The following is a 27,476-nucleotide window of genomic DNA, read 5'->3' as shown; positions in this document are numbered from 1 at the left end:
ATTCCCACCATCTCCAATGACACTCAGCACATATTTCCCCCATTGACTTCTATTGAAGCAGAGGCAATTTGAGGCGGGAGACAGCCACAAAAAAAAAAAGAAATTGGCTCCAAAAATCGGGAGTCTCATGCCTTAAATCTGACCTATTGGCATATATGCACATCTCCCCATCTGTACCGTGCTTCATGAAGGCTTCAATTATTTAATGAAACTTTTTAGCAGATTGGGCGTTGCGTTTACACTTATGGGTGTTTGCATTGATCCAACCCAGTAACACCCCTCTAATGCCCCTTGGATGTAAAGCTACGCAAAGAGGTGCAGTGTTTATGCATTGTAGAAAGTTCCCCTTTATAGTCCAAAACTACTATTGCACTGGTTAGTAAATAGCATGCACTACTCTGCGTTGTGCTAACATCTTTGCTATGCTTTAGTAAACCTGGACCCAAGCTCCAAGTCTTCCTTTGTGGTCCTATTTTTGTGTTACAAGCAGCACTTCCACCTGAACAAACAGGTATTTATGTCCGCCGGAGTTAGAACAAATTGGAAATGTTAAGGGATAGTACAGTTTCACGCTTTCCAGACACGATTCTCTCACATTCCTATAAAGGCAGTGAAGAGGAAGAGTAGATATTAATGCAATGAGGATTCCCATAGGGTGAATCAAGAAATCAATACTGTGCTGGCCCGTTTCTTAGGCTACAATGAATTGAATCTCCTTGTAATTCTCATGTCTGGATGAAAAAATTGAAACCACACAGGAGTACAAATTCAGAACTTAATTTATGGTAACATTTGTCACTGTGCTATATTTCCAGTGTTCTGCGCATTAATAAATATACATTTGTTTAAAAAAAATCCAGTGTGTAATCTGTCAAAAAGTCATAAAATATGTTACATTTGTAGGTCATTAATAAAGATGGGTGCTCTTAACACCTTTGATCAAATTCAAATCAACTACATTTTAGGGGCAATATATACATACTTTCAATGTAAGAGCACTTCAGAGTAAGTCAAGCACAGTAGGATGTACAGCAAAGGTGAAGCTTTCACAGACCCTTAAAGAATCAAAATAACTTTTATCACTTTCTTTCCCCCACATAAAATAGGTCACATGCACTTTTATGCTGCAAACACAAGTTAAGTCGTTTTTCTGTAATTATTTGAAGTATAACCTTTCTATCCAGTTGGATCAAAAAAAGTTAAATTTTCATCTAGTTTGTATGACCCGATCAATATTAATGTTCATTTGATATAAGTTTACTTTGGGACTTGGTAGTGCAGTTTTATTAATATCCAATTTATATAGCAATTTTCAAATTGATACTGTGAAATAATGCACTTCAGTGCCCCCTATACAGAGGTCTGGTTGTTCCTGAAGAGTATATTTCCATATCTCACCATCTGACAGAAACCCTTTGCATCTAATACTCTTTTTTAAAATTTCTTATTTCAATTGCGAAATATCAAGCAAAGGCGCAAGATACCCAATCCGCATTTTTTACAATATGCCAAATACATTATACGGTGGATGGCTTCATTCAGTAACCTACACTTTCTCACCACCACAAAAATTACAATACAGTGCAAGTTGCTTCGTCTAACACTGACTGTTGTGCTGAAGTGCCTGAGTTGCCACTTCAAAATCCTCCTCTGAACACATCATTTGCTGTTGCAGTAGTACCAACTTGTAATAGAAACAATTAATTTCTTTGCAAATCTATTTATGCATCATAACATACATTGCAAGTGTGTTCAATAGATCATACAAGAGCACTAAGGAGCTTGCATCAACTAGGTCCAATTCAACTCATCACGTTTTCAAAGCAGATGTGGGTGTTAACGCAACAATGATTTAATTTTTCCGCTTACCTCTCACACAACTCATTCCCTCCTTAGTAGATGGGGCATACTTCTAAATCCTGGGAAATACCAATGGAGAAGCCTCAATTATATACCTTTGCGGGAAGGGTCAATGGGGCGCTTCGAGTCACAGCCCACTTCGGTTAGATTGAAATTAGAGTAAATTTGATCATTAAATGTTACATATCAATGAACTAGAAGCGTTTTGCGTGAAGAAATTTGCTCACAATCTTGTAGTTTGCACAGTGGCAAGAATATATTTTTCTAGAGGAGAAAGTGAAAAATGTTCTGTTTGTTTTTAGCAACCAGTGGAAGCGTCTCTTCAAACGTTGGAGGCGGAGAGGGTCTAGAATTGAGGTAGAGCGTATGATTTGCATTCAAGACACGGTGGTCTAAAACAATGTCTTTTCCAGCAGACAGAAGCTCGTAATTGAATCATATAAAGCAATATTATGAATGTGGGGAGTAAAAAAAACAAAAAGGTGAAAATCTTATGCACTGAGGAGCAAAAAGCAGGCATGAAACTTTACTCCCGGTCAATGGTTACACCACAGACTCACAGTAGACCAGCAGGTACTGGTATGGTAACATTCAACGAGGTGCATCCATATTTTTGCATCAGAAGCTCGGAGTCTAACATCACAGGACACTCAGTGATTAGGCTGAATCAAATAGTGAGAAGCACAAAAAAATTGCAACAGTTAGTTCCACATACCAATGTATTTACCAAATATGTATATTGATTGGCAAGGAGTTTAAAATAAGGCATTTTTAAATAATAACCTTTTAATTAAAAAAACAATTTTTAAAAGTGAAATAGTAGTAAGGGGACTGTGATCCAAAGAGGAGGTTGATAGGTAAATGAGAATTGTGCATTTCAATGAGTTTAAGGACATAGTGGATCCCCATGGGTTAACAAAATCAGGATGTTGACCAAAGTAAATATTCAAAATAATTGATTAAAACTAATCCGAATTTCATGTGTTACTATAATGTCAAACTAACTGCGATTCAAACCAAATTGATGCAAAATATTACCAAAGAAACAATCACAATTCCCAGTATTCTGTAAACACATCACAGAAGAGACTCAACCAGGGTGTGATACTGTTTTTGCGCTACATCTTGCTTTAACTAAAATTACTTTGTAAGCAGGCATTCCACGTGAAATATGGTTGAACTACTTTTCTGGATTTCAGAAGCAAAAGATGGTTACTATGTATCTTAGGCCAAACCACTCCTTTATGACAGTAGCAGTTGTGTGGGAAAAGGGAAAGACCACGGGGATATTTTATGTCCACATCATAGTGTTGTAAAACAAAGGATACCATTTTGGCATATATCTTTTTTCAAAACATTTATCGTGTCCTGGTCAGCCTAGAAATTTCTGTATGAAAGTAAATTGTTTTGACGAATTTGTGAAAGCGTTAGGATAGTCGGGCACACCTCCCATTTCCAAAAAATGACTTTTGATAATAGCGACATAATACAAAACCTCATCTCCAGCCTAAACACAAACAATTAGTGCTTCACAGATTTATTGGATAAAAAGAAACAAATAATTGTAGTGCCTTGGTAAATGTGTCACCAAATGTTAATGGAACATGACAACATTTACGTAGTGCAGAAGAGTGCTTGCTCATGAGAGTCATCCAGTTGTCCGTGGTGGTATGCTGCCATGTGGACTGTAACCTTTGAAGAATGCATGAACAGCTGGCATGTTAATCATTCAACCTTTATTCCATGAGCACTCACTGAGACCGCTCCAGGATTGGCGGTAAACTTTTCACTGTAGCTTCAAAGTTTTAAAAACTCATTAAAAGGAATGGGTTTTCTTCCAAATTTCCCATTCGCGCACCCATCAGGTAGAAAAAGAAAATGAAAGATTGGTAAAAGTGGACTCAATAGAAATTCTTTTAAATTGAATTGTGTTTTCTGGATATTGTTTAAGAAAGGGTTACAACTGGAAGCAGAAACCAGCACAAAAAAATTACAATGCATTTGTGTGATGATGAATATGATGTCTAAACTGAAGTATGCTACCTTTTGAGAATGTTCATGGTGACCTGTGTTTGGTCAGACGAATGGTTTAGTTATTTTAACAAGCCAAGTTCAAGTACATTTGTGCAATCTTTATAAAAAAATATCAAGCATCAAATTAAACTCATCACAAATTTAAAATGTACAAAGAAGCATATTTGCTTTTTTAGAGTCACCATACAAAATATATAAAAAAAAAAGTTATCTACAAATTTTATATAAAAGACTTTTTTCTTTTTTTGTTTAAGCAGTGTCCAAAAATAGTCTTCTGGTGATTAGGAAGGGCACTTGGTGTGATATTCTTTTCACTTATTGTTCATTAGGCAAACAGGTCACATGGTGACAGAATAAGATTGCATCAGCTCATTGGATCGCCCAATAGATGACCATTAGTGCGGGACCTACAAATAAGCAGTTGAGCTGCATATGCTTATGTAGGCATTCTGAGCGCAGTCATAAAATCCTCTGTCCTTGGAACCACAGCCATCTTGCGCATCTCCAGAAATTTTGGCACTGGTCCCATAAACAAATGCAGAATCCAGCTGATAAAACATCCATCCTCGGCCATTTTGTACATCTCGTCGGCACAGTTCATTTATTTACAGGTTGTCCGAAAGCGCCATAATGTGCAGGAAGTGGCATCACCCTCAGCTCGCATGTCCTTTCCCGGAAGCTCTGACGCAGGGCATTTCAGCAGCTACTTTATGGAAGCAGTGGCCTTCATGGATTCCTGATGGTTCAAATTGAGGTTTCGTTACTGCCGCTGTTCATGAGAAGGAAGCATGCAATATTAGGGTTAGGTATAAATAAGCAAACAAGAGTAGGCATTCCAGGTTAGTAAACGTGCATGCATTGTCAATTTTCCATCACCAGCAGTAAACAGCAGCGCTGTCACACAAGAGGGTAGTTGTGGTGCAATCTTAATTATTACAGTGGCCTGCTGCCCTCACATTTTCATGTTTAACAAAAGCAAAAATACACACAGACACAAACAGAGGGGCTTTTGGGTCAGCCTCAATCCATTGTGATTCAGATGTTGCTACTGTTTACCATAGCAATCAGCACATACTATATATACAGCATGGGGGAATGGGTCAGCCCACTTTGTCTATTGTCTGGTCATTTTGTACATGTGAACACCCGTCTGAAAAGAGGTGCACTACAGTGTCAGAGCTAGTGTGCCCGGACTGCCGGGCAAATTCTTAATTACTATACGCTTGTCAACTTATATTTTGGAAAGAGAACAAAAATACAAAATAATTGCACACAGGCCTACTGGCTTTGCTACCGCTTGATTTTTCTGGCCCTTTAGACATACTGAATCTCTGGACAAGGTTCAAGTGGCTCGATGGGACCTATACATTGCTATCAGAGATTTGGGATACAATGGTAGAGTGCAAATGTCTCTTAGTGGTTTGGGCAAGCAATGCAAAAGCCTGAAACGTTGACGAGTAATTTTGAGTGTTTTCAACGGTATTTCCAGTTTTAGAGTGGTTTATGCTCTGTGCAAGAGAGGGCAGTGCAGATGCTTTAAACGTGTAATTATCGTCAATTTGCAGCCTCCTTTCAGCGGCCATGGAAGACTGGCATGTCCATTACTCATGCATCCATAACAAATGAAATAAGAACTGAAAAAATGAGAGCCATGTAAAGCTGATGAAGGATAGGCACGCCCACATTCAGTCATTGGCTAACTTCACTGTGAGTGACAGTGTTATGCTCTTCCGCAAGCAGCACACCCAATGTAGTTCTCTTCAGTGCAAAGGACTAATATGGAACTTTGTGCCTTTTTAGCGGAAAAATTGTTTTGCTTTTTTCCATTAAAAAAAAAAAAAAAAAAAACTCGTTTTTTTTTTTTTATTGGTGAGGGCCCGACCGCTCTCAAAACAACAATGCTTTATTTTAACCATGGCAAAACAAGCACTGACCAAGCTAAGCCCTGGCAGCCAATGCTAGACAGAGTGGCTTTGTTAATGCTAGTAATTGGATTCGATTTTACAGACATTGCTATGCGTCCATATTTTTTTACTACACTACTTGAAAGCAGTGTACCGTTTGAAACTGCAAAAACGCAGTCATGAAAGTTCGACGTATTAGTGGTTAGATAGGTGGGATCTTTTCATGCAGAATCCCTTTGACTTGAAGCTCCTCTATGCTGGTGTTCTTTATAGAGTCTGACAGCTATTTTAATGCGAGTAAGCAAGAGGAATTCTAGATCACTTGGCCCTTTTATAACCAGAACCTCCTGTGTTTTAAATTAGACAGGATTTGCTACTAGTCCACTTCAATTCAGGAAGCATAGAATCGGGGGCCGTGAGCTCACGCATCAAAATTAAGCATTTTGACTGATGGTGGTAGTATATTTCCTGAAGAACACTAATACATAATTTCATTTTTTTTCTTCTTAGGGATGTCACCACTGCTGCGTGAAATTCGCATAATTTGCTACCAATATTTACACAAATTCCACCATTTAGCTCTATTGTTGTATGGGATTATGAGATGCGTCTTGACATCAATTTTTGATGCTAGGATGCTTTTTGCGCTAAAAGAAAGTGCAAAAAAAAAAATCAAAAACATCAACAGTCCCTCTTGTTCTGTTATCCCTATGCATTTGCGGTACATTTTTACTGCAAATGGCATGTAATTACGCAACTTGGCTTAATGGTATTGTTTCAGGAATTTTGTGTGAGAAGCCTAATGTGAAATTCCGCCAGTTTAATTTACATCCCACCCAGGCCTAGGTGTCACACACCCTGGTGGCGGTAACTCTCAGGGTTGAAATCATTTCTCGTTTGATTTTGTGTTTCTACTCACAGCTTGTTGCACAATAGGAGGCTGGTACATGTTTATGAACTTTGTGTGCCCTGTCTTTCCAAACAGGTTTACTTTCCAGCACACCATTAGCAGTTTTCAAGAGCCAGCCCGACACTCGTTACTCTTTGTTATGCACGACCTTCAGGTGACTCAAAACAAATAGCATTTGCAGTTGACAATATACGACGTTTTAAAATTAGGATCAAAGTGAGCGCAGGAACAATGCCACTATTCAATGGTGATAACACCTTGCAGGTAAACAAGTAGATGCGGACAACAGATATGTGCTTTTGGGCCCATCGCGTCTGCCAATTTCCCTATCTGTCCCTCTGCTGTACAAGTTCCTCTTAGCTCTTACACTATATCTGCGCATGGTGGTTTCAGAGGTGTACTGAAGCCATTTTTCAAATGGTGTTACGAATTATTTCCATTAATACTTGTGCAAGAATTTGTCAAGCCTAGTGTGAAGATAGCCATTTCCAGGCTAGCCCCGGGCCTCTAGCCATTTCCAGGCTAGCCCCGGGCCTCTAGCCATTTCCAGGCTAGCCCCGGGCCTCTAGCCATTTCCAGGCTAGCCCCGGGCCTCTAGCCATTTCCAGGCTAGCCCCGGGCCTCTAGCCATTTCCAGGCTAGCCCCGGGCCTCTAGCCATTTCCAGGCTAGCCCCGGGCCTCTAGCCATTTCCAGGCTAGCCCTGGATCTCTAGCCATTTCCAGGCTAGCCCTGGATCTCTAGCCATTTCCAGGCTCTCTCTGGATCTCTAGCCATTTCCAGGCTATCTCTGGATCTCTAGCCATTTCCATGCGAGCCCTGGATCTTTGCCAAAGGAGCCCTCTTTATGACGGCTTGAGCTAGATCTATGCCTCTTCAGATAGATGTGAGGCAGTTAAATATGCCCCCTTCATGTGATTACTGATGGCGACCATACACCGTGCCATATTTCTTCCTTTACCATATGGATGTGCAGCGTCTAGACCTGCACACGATATTCAGAAAGAATCTCCACAGCACTCCTGAAGATACAGACCATACCTTTGGTGAAGACAGACATTTCCATGCTGTGTCTGGGTCTCTGCCAAGGAAGCCTTATTTGTGAGCCCTTGAGGTGTTCCTCTACCGACCTACGGGAAGCACTTGAACACCAGAGCTATTTAGAAATCTGTTATATTTCCCCTTTCTTATAGACTGTGTGTACATCTCTCTTCATATTCTGATGGAAACCATACACCATCCTGGAACCTCATTCTATATTCTTATCTATTCAAATATTCTGAGAACGTGAGCATATGATGGGAACCACTGCATAGTCAAGTTTGCAGCACAGAGAAGTTTGTCTATGTCCCCAAAGATGGATTCATCCAACAGCAGTTGGGGATCATCTGACGTTGCTCAGGTGTGTCTTCCTCAGTAGCTGTTCTTTACTTTTCAGCTTCTTGTCTCTAAACAAGAAGGGGCAGTCCCAGGACATTCATGAAAGAATGGAAACAGATATGTGCATCTGGAACTGCATACAATAGGCACTGGGAGACACACCAATGCGCGCTACATCCATAACATTACTTTTACTTTTTAGCTGCTGATTATCGCTCTGAATTGCTCCTAGGTAAACCTTACTGTCCAATCCTATGGCCTAAGGAAAGCACTTGGTAAAGGATGACAGGAATGTTTTTGAAACTGAAAAGATTTAACATCTCTATCTTGAATTATCTTGGTCACAATTTCATATTCAAAGGCTTTCACAAGCATGGCCAGACTCCATTTCTAGGAGTTTAAAACCTCGATTCACCAGAAACAGGTTAATGACTGGACATTTTCAAGTGGGCGAGTCAGTCAAAAGATTCGGTAAAAAATTATTTTCTAGATGGAGTTATGAATCTAACAGAGTAACAGGTGTGATCTGCTGAGATTAGCTTCGCGCAGACCAAACGTTAGTACATACTCTCTCTCGAACAGTTTTAAAAAATAAAAGTCATAAGGGCCTTTTTTGAGTTAATAGACTTCTTTTTGGGCTAATAAGAATCTGATCTGTGGCCTCTGGATCAGACGAGCCTAATGGGTGGAGCTATCTGCTAACTAGGATGATGGATGGAGAAGGTCTCAATACATATGTATAGACAGTGGCGTAGCTAGGGGGGGGCGGTGGGGGCGGACCGCCCCAGGCGGCACTATTTTTGGGGCGGTGGCGGCCGGCGGTTACGCGACCCTCGTGGCACACGGCAGCGGGCAGCAGCGTTTATTGTCACACACTGACATACGTCACCGACGGTCCGACCCAGCCAGCACCCACCCCACACACACCACTGAGTCTGAGGAACCCTGTCTACACATGTTACTGCAAGCGCACCAGTTGCATTGCACGCACGCACGCACCACCTAGCATAGTGGTGGTGGTGCGGAGCGCGGCGTAACCCTGTATGTGGTTCCCAGGGCCGTCAATCATGTAGTGCGCGCGAAAGCGCTACGAATGACGGCCCTGGGCTGCTGGGTATCATGTTTTGGACAGCCCCTGCGCAGTGCTGTTAAAATGCAGCAGTAACGCGAGCCACCTCCTCCACGCGCTGACGTGAGGGACCTGACAAGACTAGAGAGGTTACGTTACCCCACGCTACCCATCACCGACCTGAGAGAAGGGGGGAATTATCCCGGATCGCGTCAGCAGAAGGCATGGTGGGAATGGGTATGTTACATCCGACCGGCTGACTGAATCCTTGCTAAACCATATCCCTGGATATCAGCAGACTCCCCCATTTGGACTAAACTGGCAGAATATTTGGAAAAAAATAAACCCCCATGAATTCCTGCTATTCACTGAATTAATTTTATCGCCTTCCCACGTGGACACACTGTTGGTTGGGCAGCACCCGTGTCAGGTGGGCCCGGCTGTAGCAGGATGTTCAGTTTCCTGCCCGCCAGCTGGGCCCCAAGCAGCACCCAGGAAATTACTCGCTGTTCTGCTGCATGGCGAGAAAAGGAGGAAGCCGGTGTTCGAGAACAGATCACCTCCTCCTGAACTCGCCATGTGCTGTTGCTGTGTCCTGCCCAGGCAGAGCCTAACTTGTGCCCCGGACTTACCACTAACAGTATGAGTCTCATAGGGAGCAGGTGGAACAGGATGAGGCAGTGCAGCACGGCTCGCTCTGACGAACAGACAGGCAAGCAATCTCCAGGGTCCCCCAGCAGCTCCTCTCGGTGCATCATTCTATCAAGAGACTTGGTAAGTCACATTTAAATATAATTTACTCCTGCCATTTAAAATATTTGTTACGAGAATGGGGAGGGGAGCACAGCAGAGCGCCGTGCAAATGGCACACTAACGTTGTCTGTGCTGTAAATACAGGGCCATCTAAGGAGGGAGTTTTGTCTAATTAAACTAGTAGTTGTTTTGCCGATTTATTAGTTCAAAGGGTTAAATATTTTTGCTAGCCAGTACGAAGCAGCAGGTTTTATTTTCGCAACACTAAGAGACTTGCTAAGAGGAAGTCACATATAAATCGGGTGATTAAAGTTCCCACTGGACAGAGGTCATACTGTTTTCTACTGATAGTTTTCACTCTCACAATTAAGTAGCGCAGACAGTTAATATGCCTGCTATAAAGAAAGTCTACCAGCATATTACAGAACTGTTTTGTATGTGTATAGTTCAGTGGGTTGCTGCTTTTGTCACAGAGTTCCCTTTGTTACTTGTGGTTCCGCCTAACCTGGAGCTGAGGTTGGGGCGGAGGGTGCTGATTATTTAGAAATTAAAAAATAGCTTTAAAAGCACCTGCTGCAGAGTGTGACTTTCATGTTGCACAAATGAGTGTGTTTTCTGATATTTGTCTGTTTCCATGGACTTCATTGTGTGATTTTGGTTGCAAGAAAGTGTCACTTTAAGTGTCACAAATTTAGTCACTGAATGTCTCTCATAAATCCACTAAATCTATGAAAATTTCACACATAAGCAATCTGGAATATTAGCAGCTGTGCTTTAATGGGTGTAATTTCTGATATTTATATGTTTCCCTTGTCTTCATTGCTTGATTTGCTTGCGAGAAAGTATCTCACTCATAGTCGTTGAAACGTCACTCATAATTACACTAAAATTATGAAAATGTCACACATAGCAATCTGAAACCTTGGCAGCTATGTTAAATCCAGAGCGGGGCCCCTCTGTGTACTGTGCAGGTGGGCCCCCTCAACTTTCATTACGCCACTGCTCTCCGTGCCAATGATGACTTCGCCTTCCATGTCGGGATGTGGCCACATGATTCATGGAACTGAAAGGCAGGTTGGGAGCATCGTATCAGAGCCCGGGCCAAACAGCAGGAAAAGAAAAGGGCCTGCTCCGCACACCACACAAGTTAGTTACATCAGGCAGCTACTGCTGTGAGGCCTAAGAACCAGGGCTACTATAAGATATCGTACCATGAGGAGGCAGCGGCGCCTGAGCACAAAGACGTGGCGAAGCACTGACAATCTTTATGAAGAGCGGACAAGCACCAGTCCCTCCGAAGACAGAGGCCCAAGAAGGGGAAAAGGGCTACAATGGATAATTAACCAGGTGATTATATGATGTGAGAAATATTTGTGCCCAAAATTTGACCGTGAGGAGAGTGGTAATTATATTTGGAGCAGGCCGCCGAGGTGATTGCTAGTGACGGGGGAGGAGGAAGCTGTACAGTACAGCTGTTCAGGGGCCCTCACAGTCAGTCATTTTAATGGAAACTGTTTGTCACGTGTATTTAAACAGCATGCTTTCAAGGCTTCATTTACTTTTTTTTAATTACAGATATACACTAACATTTGCAATGCCAATTGCTCTAAATCAAACAATTGCGAGACCTATTGCATTTCCAATCATAAATCAAAACGTTTGACCACTGGCATATTACACCACTCAGCATCAAAAATTTAATTGACTAAAAAGTAATCAGACATGGTGGTCTGCTGACCCTAGCAGGCCACCATCCCTGTAATTTTCTCCAGTAGTACTGTGTCGCAATTTGTGATCTATGTGAGAAGTTGGCCTGGTATATGATGCTCACTAGTTAAAGTGATCACCTTGTACCATGCCAAGCAACCCTTATGGTGTGGTTGTAAGTCAACCTTTTCGGACTAGCTGCCCTAGTGGTAGCGTAGGCTAAGCAGTCTTTGAGGCTAAACTCGTGAAGCGTGTTAAGCCAGCTGTTTTACCAAATGCAACCCCCTTTTATACCAATGAAAGGACACCACACAGATATATATTCAAAATATATATGTATTTATTTCTCAAAGTAACCCCTAGTCTCTTTATGAGCACAGGAGCACAAATCGTCAAACAAGATTACAGTGGAATACACAGAAGTTGCACTTTATATGGATAGGCCCTGGTGGCCACTCGAACCATATACTAAAATAGTGGTATAAGTACCACGAACAGAAAAGGGAAAAGGCCTAAGGCCTCTAGAATCGCTGGGCCTACAAGGAGCTAACTTCAGTTAGTGACCAGGAGGTCCACGGGTGGCGTGTGCAGAGCAAATAGTCACACGCGTGCTCCCATAGGTTTCAATGGGTGCGTAAAAAGTACAAAGTTACTGCAAAGAGGATCTTCCGGATGGACTAGGAACTCAAGATTTGGAACACAGGCACTAGAGATGTAATACTACACTTGGGCACAGGTGTGCCAGCTTTACCTCACCCACAGGAAGCGGGTGCATAGGCCTCGAAGTGCGTCGGGTTTCTTCTATCTGTTCCGTGGAGCTTGCAGACAAAGATGCTGCAGGCGGTCGGTCCGGGAGAGATGCAGTGGATCCAAGAGTGGATCGGAGATGTTGAAGACCTGTAAGCAGAGGGGACAGTGTTCACAGTCACTAGCCAGTGACCGGCGTGGCACCAGGTGGGTACCAGGCAATGTCGGGTGCAAACAGGAAGAAAGGTGTAGCTTGTCTCTGCAGCCACGTGGTCCCTGGAGGTCGACGACGCCCAGGAGTCGGTTCACGAGCTGTCCCACGCAGGCTCTCGCTGTCGGCGGTGTCGGCGACTTGATCGAAGCAAACAAGCCTTGGCAAAAGCAATTGTTGTAGGAGATGAAATAAGCTGATGGTTCTGACCAGCAAGGTCAGAAGGACTGCTCCTTTGGAGGGGAGCAAGGGCCAGTCTGGAGCAACCAGACCAGCGGTGTATTTCTTGAAGTTCGTCGCCAAGATGGCTACTAGCCAGCGGGCCAGCAACCGGTTAGGCGCGTCGAGTGGCAAAATGCAGAAGGGCCCCACGCAGATCGTGGAGATGCTGGAGGGCTCACCTTTGGTGCAGATGCTGCTCGGGTGTTGGGCTTCTCAGATCCCAAAGCACAACTTGGAGGGAGCCTCGGTTGTTGCACTTGTCAGCTTGTCGTGGTCGTTTCAAGATGGCTGGCTCCACGTGTCTCGGTGCCTCCACGGGTCTCTTCTTTTCAGGGACTGTGGATCGGGCGGTGAGAGGTCTGGAGGTCCAGGTCTTGTCAGTCTCTGGGCTCGGGCTCCGGCGGGAGGCGGCGGCAAAGCAGACGTTGATTCGCTGGATGGTGCTTGCGTTAGCAAGGTGGTCACTCCCTGACCACAGGGGAGATTGGCTTCAGTCCTCTGTGCAGCAGAGCGTCGAAGTTCCCGTCTTCTTCTTAGTGTTAAGTTGATTCCAGGATGTCTGAAGTCTTAGGACACAGCTCCTACCTTTAAGCGGATTCTAGGGGCCGGACTACCTGCTAGGTCCCTCCCTATGGGTGGGACCAGGAAGGGGGGTGGTTACACCCCCAATCCTTTGTCCAGCTCGCCCCAGGCCCGGGACTGGTGTGCCCCAGGACCGGTTTGAACTGGCATATGCACCGAGGCTCCTTGTGAGCCACAGGCATGTCTGGTTTCTTTCAAGCCCTACCTGACCAATACACAAAATCCTGTCTGGGGTGGTGCACGCACCTCCCCTGGCAGGAAACCCTTTGTCCACACCTCCCAAGCTGGAAGGACTCCCAGCAGCAGGAGGGCAGACTTGTGTCTGTGGTGGCAGCATCCATTTTGTGGAGCTGAGGCTATGTCTGATTTTACCCGGGTTTCAGGTACTGTACATGTCGTGTCCCTCTAGAAGGGTGGAATGCTAACCCCGTCGCCAGAATTGGCGAGGGGTTAGTATTCCAATTCGTATGACACCTTACTCGACATGTTTTGATAAAGCCAAACCAAAGATAGCATTTAACCGCGAGGTTCATAATGCACTTAAGAGTATATGGTATGACGATATCTGGAAACAGTAGAAGGAAGTTGTTCCGACCACTGCAGACAGGCTCAGCTCATGCCAGAGCACCATCTCACTTGGAACCAAGCACTCTGCCTTCAGGATTGTTAAGGCCTGCCATAGGAGTGACTTATAGGTTACCAGGTGTCCCATTTAAGGTTAGGTATAGGTATACTACACCTAAGTAAGAGGTGATTACACCAACTTACCCCAGCTGAGTGATCAGCCAGTTGTGTCAAATTGTTAGGCCAAGCCTGGGGTGGCATAATACATGCTTCAGCCCCTGGCAGGCCTGGGGTACACCAATGCCCTGGGTACCTAGTGTACACTGGTACAGGGGCTGACAGGGTGATCCAACCAATTGGGTATGTACCTAGGGTACATGGAGTCCATTTTAAAGAGAGAACAGCCAGGCTGAGATCCTGAATAGCAGGATCTCAGGCCAACTAAGTCGAAAAACCAGCTAGACACTAGGCAAAAATTTGGGGGTAACCATAGTCAGATATCCACCTTCCTACAATCTACCTTAATTTTCAAAAGGTAGGTCAAATTCTGACCCACAACGATTTGGATTTTTAAGAATAAACCTATAGCACATCTTAACTGTTCACAATATGCAGCCAGTACTTTGTGACCAGATTTTTGTGCCTATGGCCCATCGTTTTCTAAATGCATTTAATCCTAATATCTCTGTTTTGAACCCAACAGTGTGCTTTAAAGGCACCTGATCCTTGCCACTTTTAATGATGTACACTCATGCTTGTATCAACTTTGATTCACGATTGACTGCTGTATATATCAATATATTTTAGATTTTAAAGGACTACTTCCTTCTGTTATTTATGTGCATACAGTTACCGGCTGTAACTTTCTGAACACAAAACAACCTGTATTGCAGAGGACACTTGTAGTCTGATGTTGGGGCTATGTGAGTCTACTGTCATGTATGCCTAAAGGAGCTTTCAATTTTTCTCACACCTGGTTTTGTTAGGATTTTATGTTTCACTGTTAGGTTTAACCCTATTTGTGAAGACCTCTGAATCTTTAAACAAGCTATTTGGTGTTTTTTAGGGGTTTATAAAATGTGCGTTACATCCTTTATCCCCTATGGATGATCAAGTAAAGCTATGAAGTTTCCATTGGTTTTTTAAAATCTCACAAAGATTATTTCTTGCTTATTTGTCAGCCACATTTAAAGTGTAATTCTTTCCCTCAGTTACTTAATTTGTGAGAGGAACCTAAGCCTTTCCAGGCTTCGACTGGTTTGCTTTTGACTCACACTCTAACTCTATCAGGAAAATTGGCATTCCCTAAGAAGCTTTATTTATGATGCATGTTTAAATTCATTGATGGATCTCCAAGAAAAAACTCAGAACTGAATGGGGTAAAGAAGCATGGGGTCCCAGATACAGAAGGAATTAGCATAGGTTTCAAGCTAGCCTTGGTTTAAAAGACAGCCTGTCATGCTGCTGAGCACCGAACAGCAGGCGATAAAGAAACTGAAGTTTGCTTCAGGTCGAAATTCGCGTTTGCGGTCTTTGGTGTTGTTGGCAAGTGATAGGAACAATTTCATCTTAGAACATTCCTGAGAATGAAATCATTACTCTTCTTACTTGTGTTATCAAATACATGTTAATAGGTATCTTTACTCCTTATTTTGATCTTCCATAGCCACCACCTTATAAGTGAAATTTCTGGACTAGTATGTGTGTAGGCGCATCACTAGAGTTCAGCATTTACAAGCATGTATTCTATGTTAATGCAAGTCACGTTTTACATGCATGGCTCTAGAGTAGCCATAGTCACTCAGAATGCAGGTTGCAAAAGAAAGGAAGGGAAACCAGCTGCCTTTACAAAGGTTTCTTACTTCCACTCACCAAAGGCCACCAAGAACGCTCATGCTTTCTCAGTGTGACACTGGATGTTAAGGCCACTTACACATGAAGGCGGGACCTTAAAACTTTAAAGTGACATCTGATTCCTAGACATGTTCCTCTTACATCTTTGCAATGGTTTGCAACGAGACAAGGTTTTGACTGCCCTTGGACACTCACCACAAGTGAGCTGCTGTGAGGGAAAGCCTGACCCAGGCCGGAGACAATGGCTCCACAGTGAGCAACTCTGGCATCAATAATCTCCCAAGAACAAAAAGCCAACAGCAAGCTGTGGGAAATCAGGTCAGCAAGCTAGACAGGGGACGCAGTGTGCATGAAAGTGAAAGTGTCCAGTCATATTTGTGAGTCATCACCGAGGAAGGCGCAGCCACCATTGTGAATAAACACAGCACAGATCTGAAATCATGTTGGTTAGCAAGCATCTGACAGTCATACAACACAATCATGAACTTTTTAAAGTCCTGAGGAGTACTCAAAAGCAGAAATAAATTGCGATGAGTTATTAATAGCCTCAATTTAGGAAGGTGTAATAACATCTATTCAGACCAACACATTGCCACTGCATATAGGACTCTGGTCATATTTTTGGTTCAATATGCTGGAGGTTGCAAACAAGTCAACCTTGATACCTCTGAACTTACATATTATTGCAAAAAGAACAATTAATGGACAGAATGCAGAACAATGTCATACATTCACCTCAGTACAGAGATCTGGGCCTAAAGCCTTCGTTTTTTTGCTCCCTATGCCATTCCAGTTTGGACCCAGCCATATACAAATCAGTCTTGATTTGCATATAGCCAGGTCTAAACTGGGGTGGCATGGTGAGCAAAAGAATGATGGATTTAACCCTGATCTCTTGACTGGAGGTGAATGTTTTGATTTGTTCTGCATTCCGTCCATCAATTGTATGTCTTTGTACTGCCGGTGTATTCAGCTGTGTAGCCTTGGCCTGTATCATGTATGGGCATGTAACTTGCATGATCGAGGTAACTATTAGCGGCGATATCACGTGTCTCTAGGACCTCTTTCAAGTGCTCGCCGTTCTTTTTACCCAGCATCGCCCCACCCCCCGCTACCTGCCATGGGCGGCAATCTGAGAGATAGCCCCGGGCGCCGGAAGCTCTAGCTACGCCTCTGTGTATAGACTATTATAGTATCATTTGAGTAGAGCAAACCTACTATTTCTTTTACTTTATTACAAGCATAGCATTCTGACTAAATACATTTGTGTTTGGATGTATAATTTTGAATCACTCATTTTTGATTTCACGCTTATGTACCAGACGGTACATAACAGTGAAAGACAAAATGTTTGGTGGATGGTTTGAAAAAATCCATATAGTGAATGTGTTGAGAGAAGCTCAGATATTTAAATATGAAATTTTAATTTCTTATCGTCACCAAGTCACTGAACAGCAACATATTTATCTTCAGGTGAACTGATAATGAGGAGAGCCCTGTAGGACATCCGATGATGATGTAATGCTTGGGTGCCCAAGTGACACACAGCGACGTATTTCGGTGGTACAATAATATACGCCACCTTCTTCAAGCTTAACGTTATGAATCAGTGTTTCCCAATATAAATCAGTTGCGGAACTATCGGTTGGTAGCGGAGACGTTTGGAGCAGGCTTGGAGACTTTTTATGTCCCGGCAGTTGGGTATATCGCAGGAGTTATTTCTTTAACCCACAAAGAGGCTGTCTAAGCTTATAGAAGATTTTTCGCCACAGCTCCAGGGGCGGAACGTAGATGGAGTTCTAAGAAGGATTTTATCTCTCATGATTGCAGCAAAACAGTGAAGGCTGATACAACATCATGTTTAGTTTGCCCGTTTATAAATTAAAGAAAAGAACAGAGTAAAGGAAAGAACAAATCAAGGGAGAACACATATGTCATACCTCCTTTTTTACGTATTGTGTGATCTGGAGGTAAAAAATAACTGCACCAGAGGAAGAAATATTTCTCTTATTGGTTGCTGGAATGTTTCGCAACTGATTTATATTGGGAAACACTGATTCATAACGTTAAGCTTGAAGAAGGTGGCGTATCATATTGTACCACCGAAACGCGTCGCTGTGTGTCACTTGAGCACCCAAGCATCACCTGGGGTCACTGAAAATAAGGACAATATGAAATTGGGTTGACCTCGAATTATTTGGTTGTAAGACTTGGTGTGCCAATGGAATAATATTGGGTCTTCTGTTTCCAACAGTCATTACAGTCTTTTAGATTATGTTTGTTTTATAATTGTGATTCAATTTGAATATTTGATTCATATCTTGGATGTGTTTTTATGAATTTATTGTACACAATTCTTGAGTTTTATATCAGAAACATCTATATATAACAATAAAATAAAAATATAGCTTTATATTATCTTTTTTTGGTTTCTTACGATTGCTGATGATTTTGAATGATGTATGCATGAAAACTGTGAGTACCCGTATGCTTTAAATAGGAGCCCAAAGGGATCTTGTTTGTGACAGAGGTTTGCCATGCAGTCAGTTGACCACCAGATACATAGTAAGAGGAAAAGCTCCCAGAGTCTTGCGTTATCCAGGTCACATATAACCTTATTGAAAACTTAAGTCTTCGTGTACGGTGCCAAAAGCTTATGGACAAATCTATATTAGGAAAGGGGCGCTATTCCTGCTAATCAGTTTCAGAATGATTCCAAATGGCACCAAGGACATTTTGGCCTGATATAGTGATGTAATATTAAAATGCAATAGGTCCTCCCGTCTCTTAATAGTTTCAGTGTCGCTGGTGTGTCCCTGTTTGTTGGCCAATTTTGGCTAAAAGGGATAAGGGGTAAGCATATTTAGACCCAAGGCCTTTATTTAAAGAGAGGCGTGGTCCTGCCCTTGATTAGCATCCCTTGGGATCACACTTTACCAGCGGTGGCTCCTCTGCTATGGTGGAGGAGCCACAGAGGAGGAGAATCGCCCAAAACGACTCGTCCACCGAATGGATGCCGCCAGGACGTTTGACTCTTCAACTGTAGTGACTTTTTTCGTATGGACTTATTCGTGCTGGAACTTTTGGCCAAATACTTACTTGTCAGAACTAATACACTTTGAATACGTTTCACATTGAAGACTTGATTTTACGTTACTGGCGGTAGGCACCTCTAGAACTACTTTTGCTCGAATACTAAGCATCCATTGTTTTTCAGGCTAAGGCTACAGCCCTGAAGAGTCGTGGTCTACTCTTTCCATGACGAAACACGTGTCGGCTGGTTACGCTAATTAAACAGAACCACCTGTTCATATGCGGATGCTCCTTTTTTCATTTCTGTACTTACCCTTGTCAACATTGATTTGATAAACTGTATGTGTGCACAGGATTGTCCTAATTGTTTGGTTGTAGGTTTTCCTACACGGTTTGAGGGGTTTTTGGGGTTTTCCCTCCCTGTTTGCACCATAATATCCATTGAGTTTACACCATTCACGTTTACCTGCAGAGCGCCATTTACTTCCTAACTGTCAAATACCCTTATCGGACTTTTTTTGGCTCGTCTATAAGGCCCATTGTTCACGCACCGCCGCCCCACAACGGGTGCATACCGACGCACGTGCGGCCAATATCCCTGACAACACTCGCGAACCGCAACCATTCGCCGCTGCCTCAGGTGCCCACCCGCAGTTCAGACATGTCCTTAACACGGGCGAAGAGGGACAGAAACGTGAAAGACATGTTCACTAAGAAGGCAGCAGCAAGCGGAGTGGACGGCCGCGTTTCCCCAATCGCGTCGGGAGGGCAGGAAGCGGAGTCCATGGAGGAACCGGTTACGCGTGCTTTCTTAGCACAACTATTTTCCACTCTGCGGGACGATCTACAGGCGCTCAGGAAGGACTTCTCCACTGAGATTAAGGAGGTGCGACGAGACCTGGACGCGGTCTTAGAGAGGGTGGCCACAATGGAGGATCACGAAGAATCGTGGGATGAAGTGGAGCAATTTAAGCAAGAGGTGATCCGACTCCAAACCCAACACAGACCTCCAGGCTCACTCGGAGGATTTAGAAAATCGCTCCCGTAGAAACAACATCTGCTTGAAGGCAGTTCCATCTCAAAAAGAAGGCACGGACATCACCCAGTATCTCTAGTGCCTCTTCTGCCACATCCTGCAGGAATCACAGGACTTTGCTATACAAATTGACAGGGCCCACAGGGTGGGTTTGCAAAGGAGAGCGCCGGCAACCCCTCCCGATATACTGGCCTTAACTTAAGGAACTTTTTCTGAGGAAAGCCAGGGAAGCGCAACCGCTAACCTATGGGGGTACGACATCCTCCTATATTAGGACCTAGCTGCAATCACGTTACAAAAACGTAGAGACTTCAGACTAGTCATAATGCATCTTCGTAACCAGGGTCTCTCCTACTCGTGGGGGCACCCCTTTTGCATAATCTTCAAGTGGGATGGCAGGCTGAGGCAAATAAGGTCACTGCAGGAGGCATGCAAGGTCCTGGGTATCGATAACCCCCACTCAACCAAGCCAGCAGTTGGAGACAGGAAAGGTCAGAGAGAGGTGGCAGCCAGTTGGCGGACGCCGAAGGCTGGAAGTCACCTCCAAGCCAGACTCAGACTATCTCTCAAGAACGTCAGACAGTGCTGGCCTCGCTGACCGCCGACTCCGGATCCAATCCAGAGGACTAATTTGATTATTGGGTCAGATAAGTGGTTCAATGCTTTGCCAGGGGGTGGCGGGTGGGCGGATGGGGGAGCATTGACAACCACACGATGCACCCTACAACCTGTTTCACCAAGGAGGCGTGGACGAATCCTGCATCTTCTGGATTATTTCCTGGGGTAAATATTGTTTTGTTTGTTAGGGTTAGGGAGGGGGTAGGTGGGGTCCGGTATAACAGTTTCCTTTCAGGCGGTCCCTGGGGTCAACGGAATATCATCTAACGCGCTTCTACACTGATCACCACCGACATGGCCCATGAGGGGGACACTCAGTTATGTTCGAGAGCAGTGCGCACCTCAGGGGGCTGTAATAGATGAATCTACACCTACCTGTCATGGTTATGAAAGAGGTGAAACTACTCACGCTTAACGTTAAGGGTCTTAACAACCAAGTCAAAAGACGGGCTATTCTGTCCTATCTGGAACATACGGAGGCCGAAATATGTCTCCTACAGAAGACTCATCTCCTGGCCAAAGATCACCACCGCATGAGATAGAGAGTATTCCCCCAACAATATTACTCTTCCACAGGGGGGAAAAGGCCGGGGTGGCCCTGCTCCTATCCAATCGCTGCAAGGGGGTAGTGCGCAACAAGGTGGCTGAGCTAAAAGGGAGATTGCTGGCCTACACTATACAATTTGGCTCCCAACTCGTAGCGATAGGTTCCATGTATGCCCCCAACTCGGAACAGGAAAGCTTCCTTAAAGCAGCCCTGACGGATGTTATGGCCACACAAAATTGCATGACATTGATCGGGGGGGTCTCAATATAGTAATGACTCGAGCAAGGATATATCCCAGACCTCAAAGGAGAATTGTCAGCGGAGGGGGGAAATGGCTGAATGAAATGGGCTTTGTGGATATCTGGAGGGAGGCGCACCCCACCTCAACGCAATACTCTTTTTTCGCACGCACACAGATCCTATGCATGCATCGACTACTTCTTAGGGAAGGGGGAGATTAATGGGGTGGTCAAAGCAGTGAGAATCAAACCCGCGGCCCTTTCAGACCACGACGCACTGATTACACATATCAATGCCGTCAAGCCCCCGTCAAGCTGGCTGCTGCAGGCTTAAAGAGAATATGCTCCACAAGAAAACAGTGGAACAGCAACTTACTAAGTGCATTCAGGAATATCTCACTCTTAACGATACCCCAGACATAGCGGCAACGACACTTTGGGAAGCGATGAAAGCGGTAGTATTGGGGGGAACTAATAGTGTTGTCGGCTGCCGACAATAGAGCGCAAGGAACTGAGATCTAGCTTAGCGGCCCAAGTACAGGAACTGGAAAGGGTACATAGCCGAACAGGTGCGCCCAGGGTCTGTAGCAGCTGAAAGCAGCAAGGGGACAGCTAGCCGGGCTTGATTTGGACAGGGCGGAGTACGCGGCAATCAGGTTAAAACACTCTTACTACGTCGGGGGCGACCGCAACGGCTGCCTCCTGGCCAATAGGCTCTGGGCCCAAAGACAGCGGGCAAAGTTCCCATCGCTCCAGGGGGATGGCCAGAGAGAGGTTATCGGGGATCAGGTGATAGCTTGCACTTTCAGGGAATTTTATGAAAGATTGTACACGGCTGACACTTTTTTTATAAGAAGTTTGCCACCTCCTAGCCTCGATTTTAACAAGAGTGTTCCATTCTTTTGGGAGTGTAAATCCGATTCCCGCCACGATGTTAGCGGCAGCCATTGTGGTGCTGCCTAAGCCGGGCAAAGACAGGCAACAATGTGGCTCATACCGCCCTATATCTTTGCTCAATGTAGATTTTAAACTTTTCACTGGAATACTCGCCACACGTCTAGGCCCCTGCATGCTACACTTGATCGAGCCAGACCAGGCGGGATTTATTCAGTCCCGCCAATGTGCAGATGATGCAAAGAGGGTACTCCACCTTATAGATAAGGCCCACCAAACACAAATGGATGCTCTTCTGCGAACAGTCGACGTTGAAAAAGCTTTCGACCGGGTGGATTGGGGCTTCCTAAGTCATGCGCTATCTAAGTTCAGTTTGGGAGAGAAATTCAGGGAATGGGTGAGCTGCTGCTACAACAGGCCCTTGGCGTCCATTAGAGTTAACAGCATCTCCTCACAACCATTTGCCATTCAAAGAGGCACCTGGCAGGAGTGCCAGTTATCCCCCCTGTTGTTCGCCCTCTATATTGAGCCCTTGGCACAAAAGATCAGGGACAACCCTAACATTCGAGGGATTCCATTCGGGGGGAAACACATCGGATCAGCCTCAATGCAGACGATGTGATTGCGGCATTGACAGAACCGAAGGTGTCATTCCCCGCCTTTCTGGAAGAATTGGACCTATTCGGACGTGTTTCAGGTTTCCGGGTTAATGCCGGGAAATCGCAAATATTGAACTTAAACCCAGCGTCGGCCACTCTCAGCTCCAGGGAGGGCTGGCTATCTGGTATTCAAGTAATAGATTGTATTCCTTACTTGGGCTAGGATTTAGCGGCAACAGTGTGCCAGACGACCCCCCTGAACTATGCCAGGTTAGCCAGGCAAGCGAAGAAAGACATGGGTGCCTGGAGTCAATACCACCTGTCGCTACTCAGGAGAATTGCAACGGTCAAAATGTCCTTCTTACCAAAGGCACTTTACCTATTCCAAACCCTACCGGCACTGCCTCCCACGGGAGCGATTGCATCATTACAACTGGACATCAATCAGTTTGTCTGGGCTGGGGCACGACCACGGATGAGTAAGGCCCTGGGTTATATGAGGCCTGAAGCTGGAGGATTGGGGATACCAGACCTCCTCGGCTATTATAAAGCGGCACAACTGAGTTACTTAGTGGAATGGGCACGGCCGGAATCCGGAAAACGATGGCTTTTTCAGGATAGAGCCCATTACCAAATCTGTGATGACAATCTGGGAGGGGGTGGCGACAGCAAAGAACCTCACTACCTTCCCGTCTCCCTTGACCCCCCTGTTTGGCATTAGCGAATTTGCACCTGTGATGTCGGACAAAGCTTTTCCGCAATGACTTGTCGATCGATAGGCCACCTGTTTGATTTCTCAGGAATTATTCAGTTTTCTGAAATGAAGCTTGAGTATGGAATTCCCGACTCCAAGAGATTGAGATACTTGCAACTGTGACACTGGGTACTTCAGAAGGGGGTGAGGGAACAAGGGTCCCGCTGGCTGACCAAATATGAAAAATGGCTTATTCCAAACTCACTGATAAAGGACTGATATCCAACATGTATGACATGATTAGACATGGCCCACAAACACAGGCCACACCGAGACAACGGAGGTGGGGGAGAGAACTGGGTGGGGAGCTCACGCAGAAAGACTGGGATGGAATTTACTATAGGGCAAAACACACAGCTCGCAATGTCACCAGCATAGAAACCGCCATGAAAATAGCTACTTATTGGTATCTCACACCTGTGCACCTACATAGGGGTAACCCACAACGGAGCTGCAACAACGAGGGAACATTGCTACATATCCTGTGGGATTGCCCACTGCTATCTGACTATTGGACTAAAATGCTTGATGAGATAGACAAGCTATTTGACACACAGATCCCGAGACTCTGTCTATGCTATCTTAGACCTACCCAACCCGGTCACATACCCACTTAAAAGCATGAGAGGACGTCAAATGGGGTTGGCATTGGGCGCAACGTTGCAAAATATATTGTCACACTGGGGTTCCTCCACCTCCCCCACACATACAGGTTGGCTGCATAGGCTCTGGCATATCTTAGGGATGGAACGGATTTTGGCTACCCTGAACAATACCAATGACTCGTTCCAGAAAGTAGGGAGCCCATTCCTAACATTGCTCTCGATTAGTTCAACGAAATCACCCAGCCCAAATATCTAAGAGTGCTGCGTCTCTCGAACTTATGGACAGAACAAGCATAATTTCTTATTGTTAGTAAGTGCGGTGACAAATGCAGAAGTGGGACCCGCTCAAGGCAAAATGGAGACTACCGGAAAAAAGGGGGGTAGGGGGGAGTTTACAAATTTGGCTTATTACAGAGGCAGAACATTCGCGGGTACCGTCCATTCACTATTACACAGTGGATTTATCAGAGCACTTACCGCGCTATGTTTCTTTCTGTTTTTGGAATGTACGCGGATGGTGCCCTCTATTGCATTGTGTGATTTATGCCTTTGTATTGTTTTCTATCTTTTGAAAATGCTAATAAACATATTTAAACATAAAAGAAAGATTCGTTTCTAGCTCAAAAGGATAAAAAGCTACTAACAATGTTGTGAAATATGTTCACACGCAGTGGCAGTCTCTTCGAAAACAACAACTGCTCCTCCGTCTCCGTCTTTTTTTAAATTGTAAATAATTATGTAAAATGTTGGCCCAGTCAGGATTACCATGTGTAAAAAATAACAAAACAATGAATTAATACTATCAAAAAATGTGTTGCATAGTTTGCCTTTTCTTACCGCATAATTTAGTCACCCCTGCAGCATAATTCCGGTGGCACTGAGATTAGCATCGTTTCCCTCCAAGGAAATCATCATTGGAATCAAACAGATGTGTGCACAGTGAACCACAGCGTTTATTTGCTACTACACACTGCTCGGATTTTGTCAGACAGGCATGACTGAACAGCATTTGGATGGGCCTTAGTGCATACTCTGGTCCATAAATTGGTTATTAGAAGATAGATAATTTTTAAAGCACCATTTCATAGCATATGTTTACAAACAGTTAACCAAGCTTTGCACTACGGTTTCTAATTTACATATTGAAGTGACTGCTACCTGAATCTTAATTTCTTTAACTTTTTTGTTTTTGAAGAAATTTGGAGAGTGCGCCCACCTTTAAACTGCTCAAACACATTTTGGAACAGAGGGTTTGCCATAACCCGACTGATCATTTCCGAGGGCTGTCTCGGAGAATGCGAATATATTACGAGTATAAATTGGCGGAAGCCGCTTTATGTTAGCACGCCTGTGGACTGGCATTACTTATTAATTGACATTACAACCTCCCTGCACTTCTCTGAAAATTGTGGTCACTATGCATAGAATAAACGATAGAAGCTATGCCCTTCTCCCACTTGCTAGGGAAGTAAAACTGGAATTTGGTAAAACTTTTTCTCTGTTTGCTTCAAGCTAATCTGATGTGACCTATGCTAAAGTTGCCTTAGAGTCCTAAATAGCCATGGCAGATAAAAGACTCTTATGCAAAGCTGTGCTGAGGCCACCAAGTCTCTGTCAGGTTTGCTCAGCCGTGGAGTGCTTCGCTCCTTCAATATTTACTGGGAAACTCATTCACTGCCACGATTGCGCAAACGTGTGGGTGAGGGTCTTTTCAAGCATGGCTCTATATAATGTTTAACCAGCTCCTTGATTCATTTTGCCAGTATCCGTAGATCCGAATGCGATCCTTAACCAATTCACAGTGATAAATAATTTCATCTTAAAAGTGCTAAGTTAGCTCAATCATTTCATAAATAAATTTTTAAGATGTGCAGCACACATCTAGTCTTTCTCTGTACACGCGAGAGCCAGGCAGCCAATCACTGAAAGGGTTCTTCAAAATATGCACAGTGAGAGGTCAACGTAGTTTACTGACAGCCATTAGTTAAAAAGACTTGTTAGGAGTTAGTGTGCCATATGACAGGGCAGAAACCCAAACCTTCACCACACTCACAGGCAATCGGAAAGACAGGATTGGTTTGGCCAAGCCTCATGAATATTTCTAAATTTGACCATTTCTAGTCAGCAGTATTCTCAGATGCACTTACTCGGAGTCGGATGTGTCTGCATTGATGAGGCCTTTCCGGAGATTCAGAGCCATGCCGTTGAGTTGCTCTGAAGGTTGCTCTTGGCGTGCATTTTTGATGATAATGCCGGTGTTTGTCGGAGAGTGATACCCATCATTGGAGCCTGGCGAAGAAGCTCGCGACGAGATCGTCGTATGGTTGTAGTCTGACAGTTTTTCCCTCAAACGGTTCTTCATGTTTTTGTCTGTTAGAGGGGGAGGGTAGGTGACTTTGTTCTTTAAAATACCTGTTAAAATACAAGTGAGTAAAGCGAATGTTAGTTTGTCATCAGGTGTATTCATGTTGTATCACCTGTAAGGAATACGTCTTCACAATTCCGCTTAAGAAAAAGCGAGCAATGGTCTTGTTGAGTGAATGCATTTATAGAACAAGCAGTGGCAAAACCAGCAGGTCTGGCCTTGGTAAACCTGTTATTATTATTTATCTTGTCAACATATGCAATATGCACTAAAAGTAAAAAGGTAATAACAATTTAACATACTACCCTCTAAAGGTGGCATTTTTTACCATTCCAAACACAAAAAATAAAAAAGACCCATCACAAAGAAATTTTAAAAACATGAAATGAAAGGAGGGTGAAAAGAGCAAATGGCTGAAACGAGTGGACCCATTGTTTCATGCCTTGCAAGAAAAATGTGAGTGATACTTGAACAGACCATAGAAGGGCTGACCAAAGACCCTCTTTATATGCATGTATGATTTTTTTATATTTTTGTGTGTGCGCGTAATTTTATTATGAAGTTTCCTGAAAACATGAGAGACGCTGGCAAAAATGTTATTCCAAGTCCACAGCTGCCAAGTTCTTTCTGCAACATGTTTACTTATTTTATTTTTTTTGGCATAGACTTGTAATACAAAATAAAAAATAGCCATCCCACCAGATTACCAACCAAACATTTTGGCTTTGCCAGCACAGGATCTCATAACTTGAGGCGAGAAACTTTAGAAAGCACGGCATTTCCGCAACCCATCAACACTGTATTCTAAAGCTCTTTAAAAATATTAGGGTCATGGCTGTAACGCTTCACTGTATCGCCCTCTCAGAAATGGGATCATAGGCTGATAGCTACCTCATGTTGCCTGATTAAGATGCAGCTCATGAATGAGTGCACTGGACTCCTGGAAGTCTCCAGTCAACCAAATGTATGCACTGTTTGGTAACAGATTTG

At 44.0% G+C, this 27,476-nt stretch overlaps 1 protein-coding gene across 2 annotated transcripts in view; it reads right to left on the bottom strand.

Annotated features, from left to right (window-relative positions):
* Positions 1-761: 761 nt before the first annotated feature.
* CELSR1 (cadherin EGF LAG seven-pass G-type receptor 1) overlaps positions 762-27,476 on the bottom strand; it is a 457,515-nt gene continuing 430,800 nt past the window's right edge. Inside the window, exons 34-35 of one of the 2 annotated variants that reach the window (XM_085654077.1) lie at positions 26,269-26,533; positions 762-4,630 (exon numbers count right to left, since the gene is read on the bottom strand). In XM_085654077.1, coding sequence (XP_085510203.1) covers positions 4,621-4,630; positions 26,269-26,533 — 275 coding nt within the window. In that variant the 3' untranslated portion in view covers positions 762-4,620. Of the gene's footprint in view, positions 4,664-26,268; positions 26,534-27,476 lie in introns of both variants that reach the window. The other variant, XM_085654076.1, reaches the window with a different exon arrangement.

Source organism: Triturus cristatus, chromosome 4_1, assembly GCF_964204655.1.
Source record: "Triturus cristatus chromosome 4_1, aTriCri1.1, whole genome shotgun sequence".
Classification (NCBI taxonomy): domain Eukaryota; kingdom Metazoa; phylum Chordata; class Amphibia; order Caudata; family Salamandridae; genus Triturus; species Triturus cristatus.
This window is presented reverse-complemented; position numbering and strand designations above follow the sequence as displayed.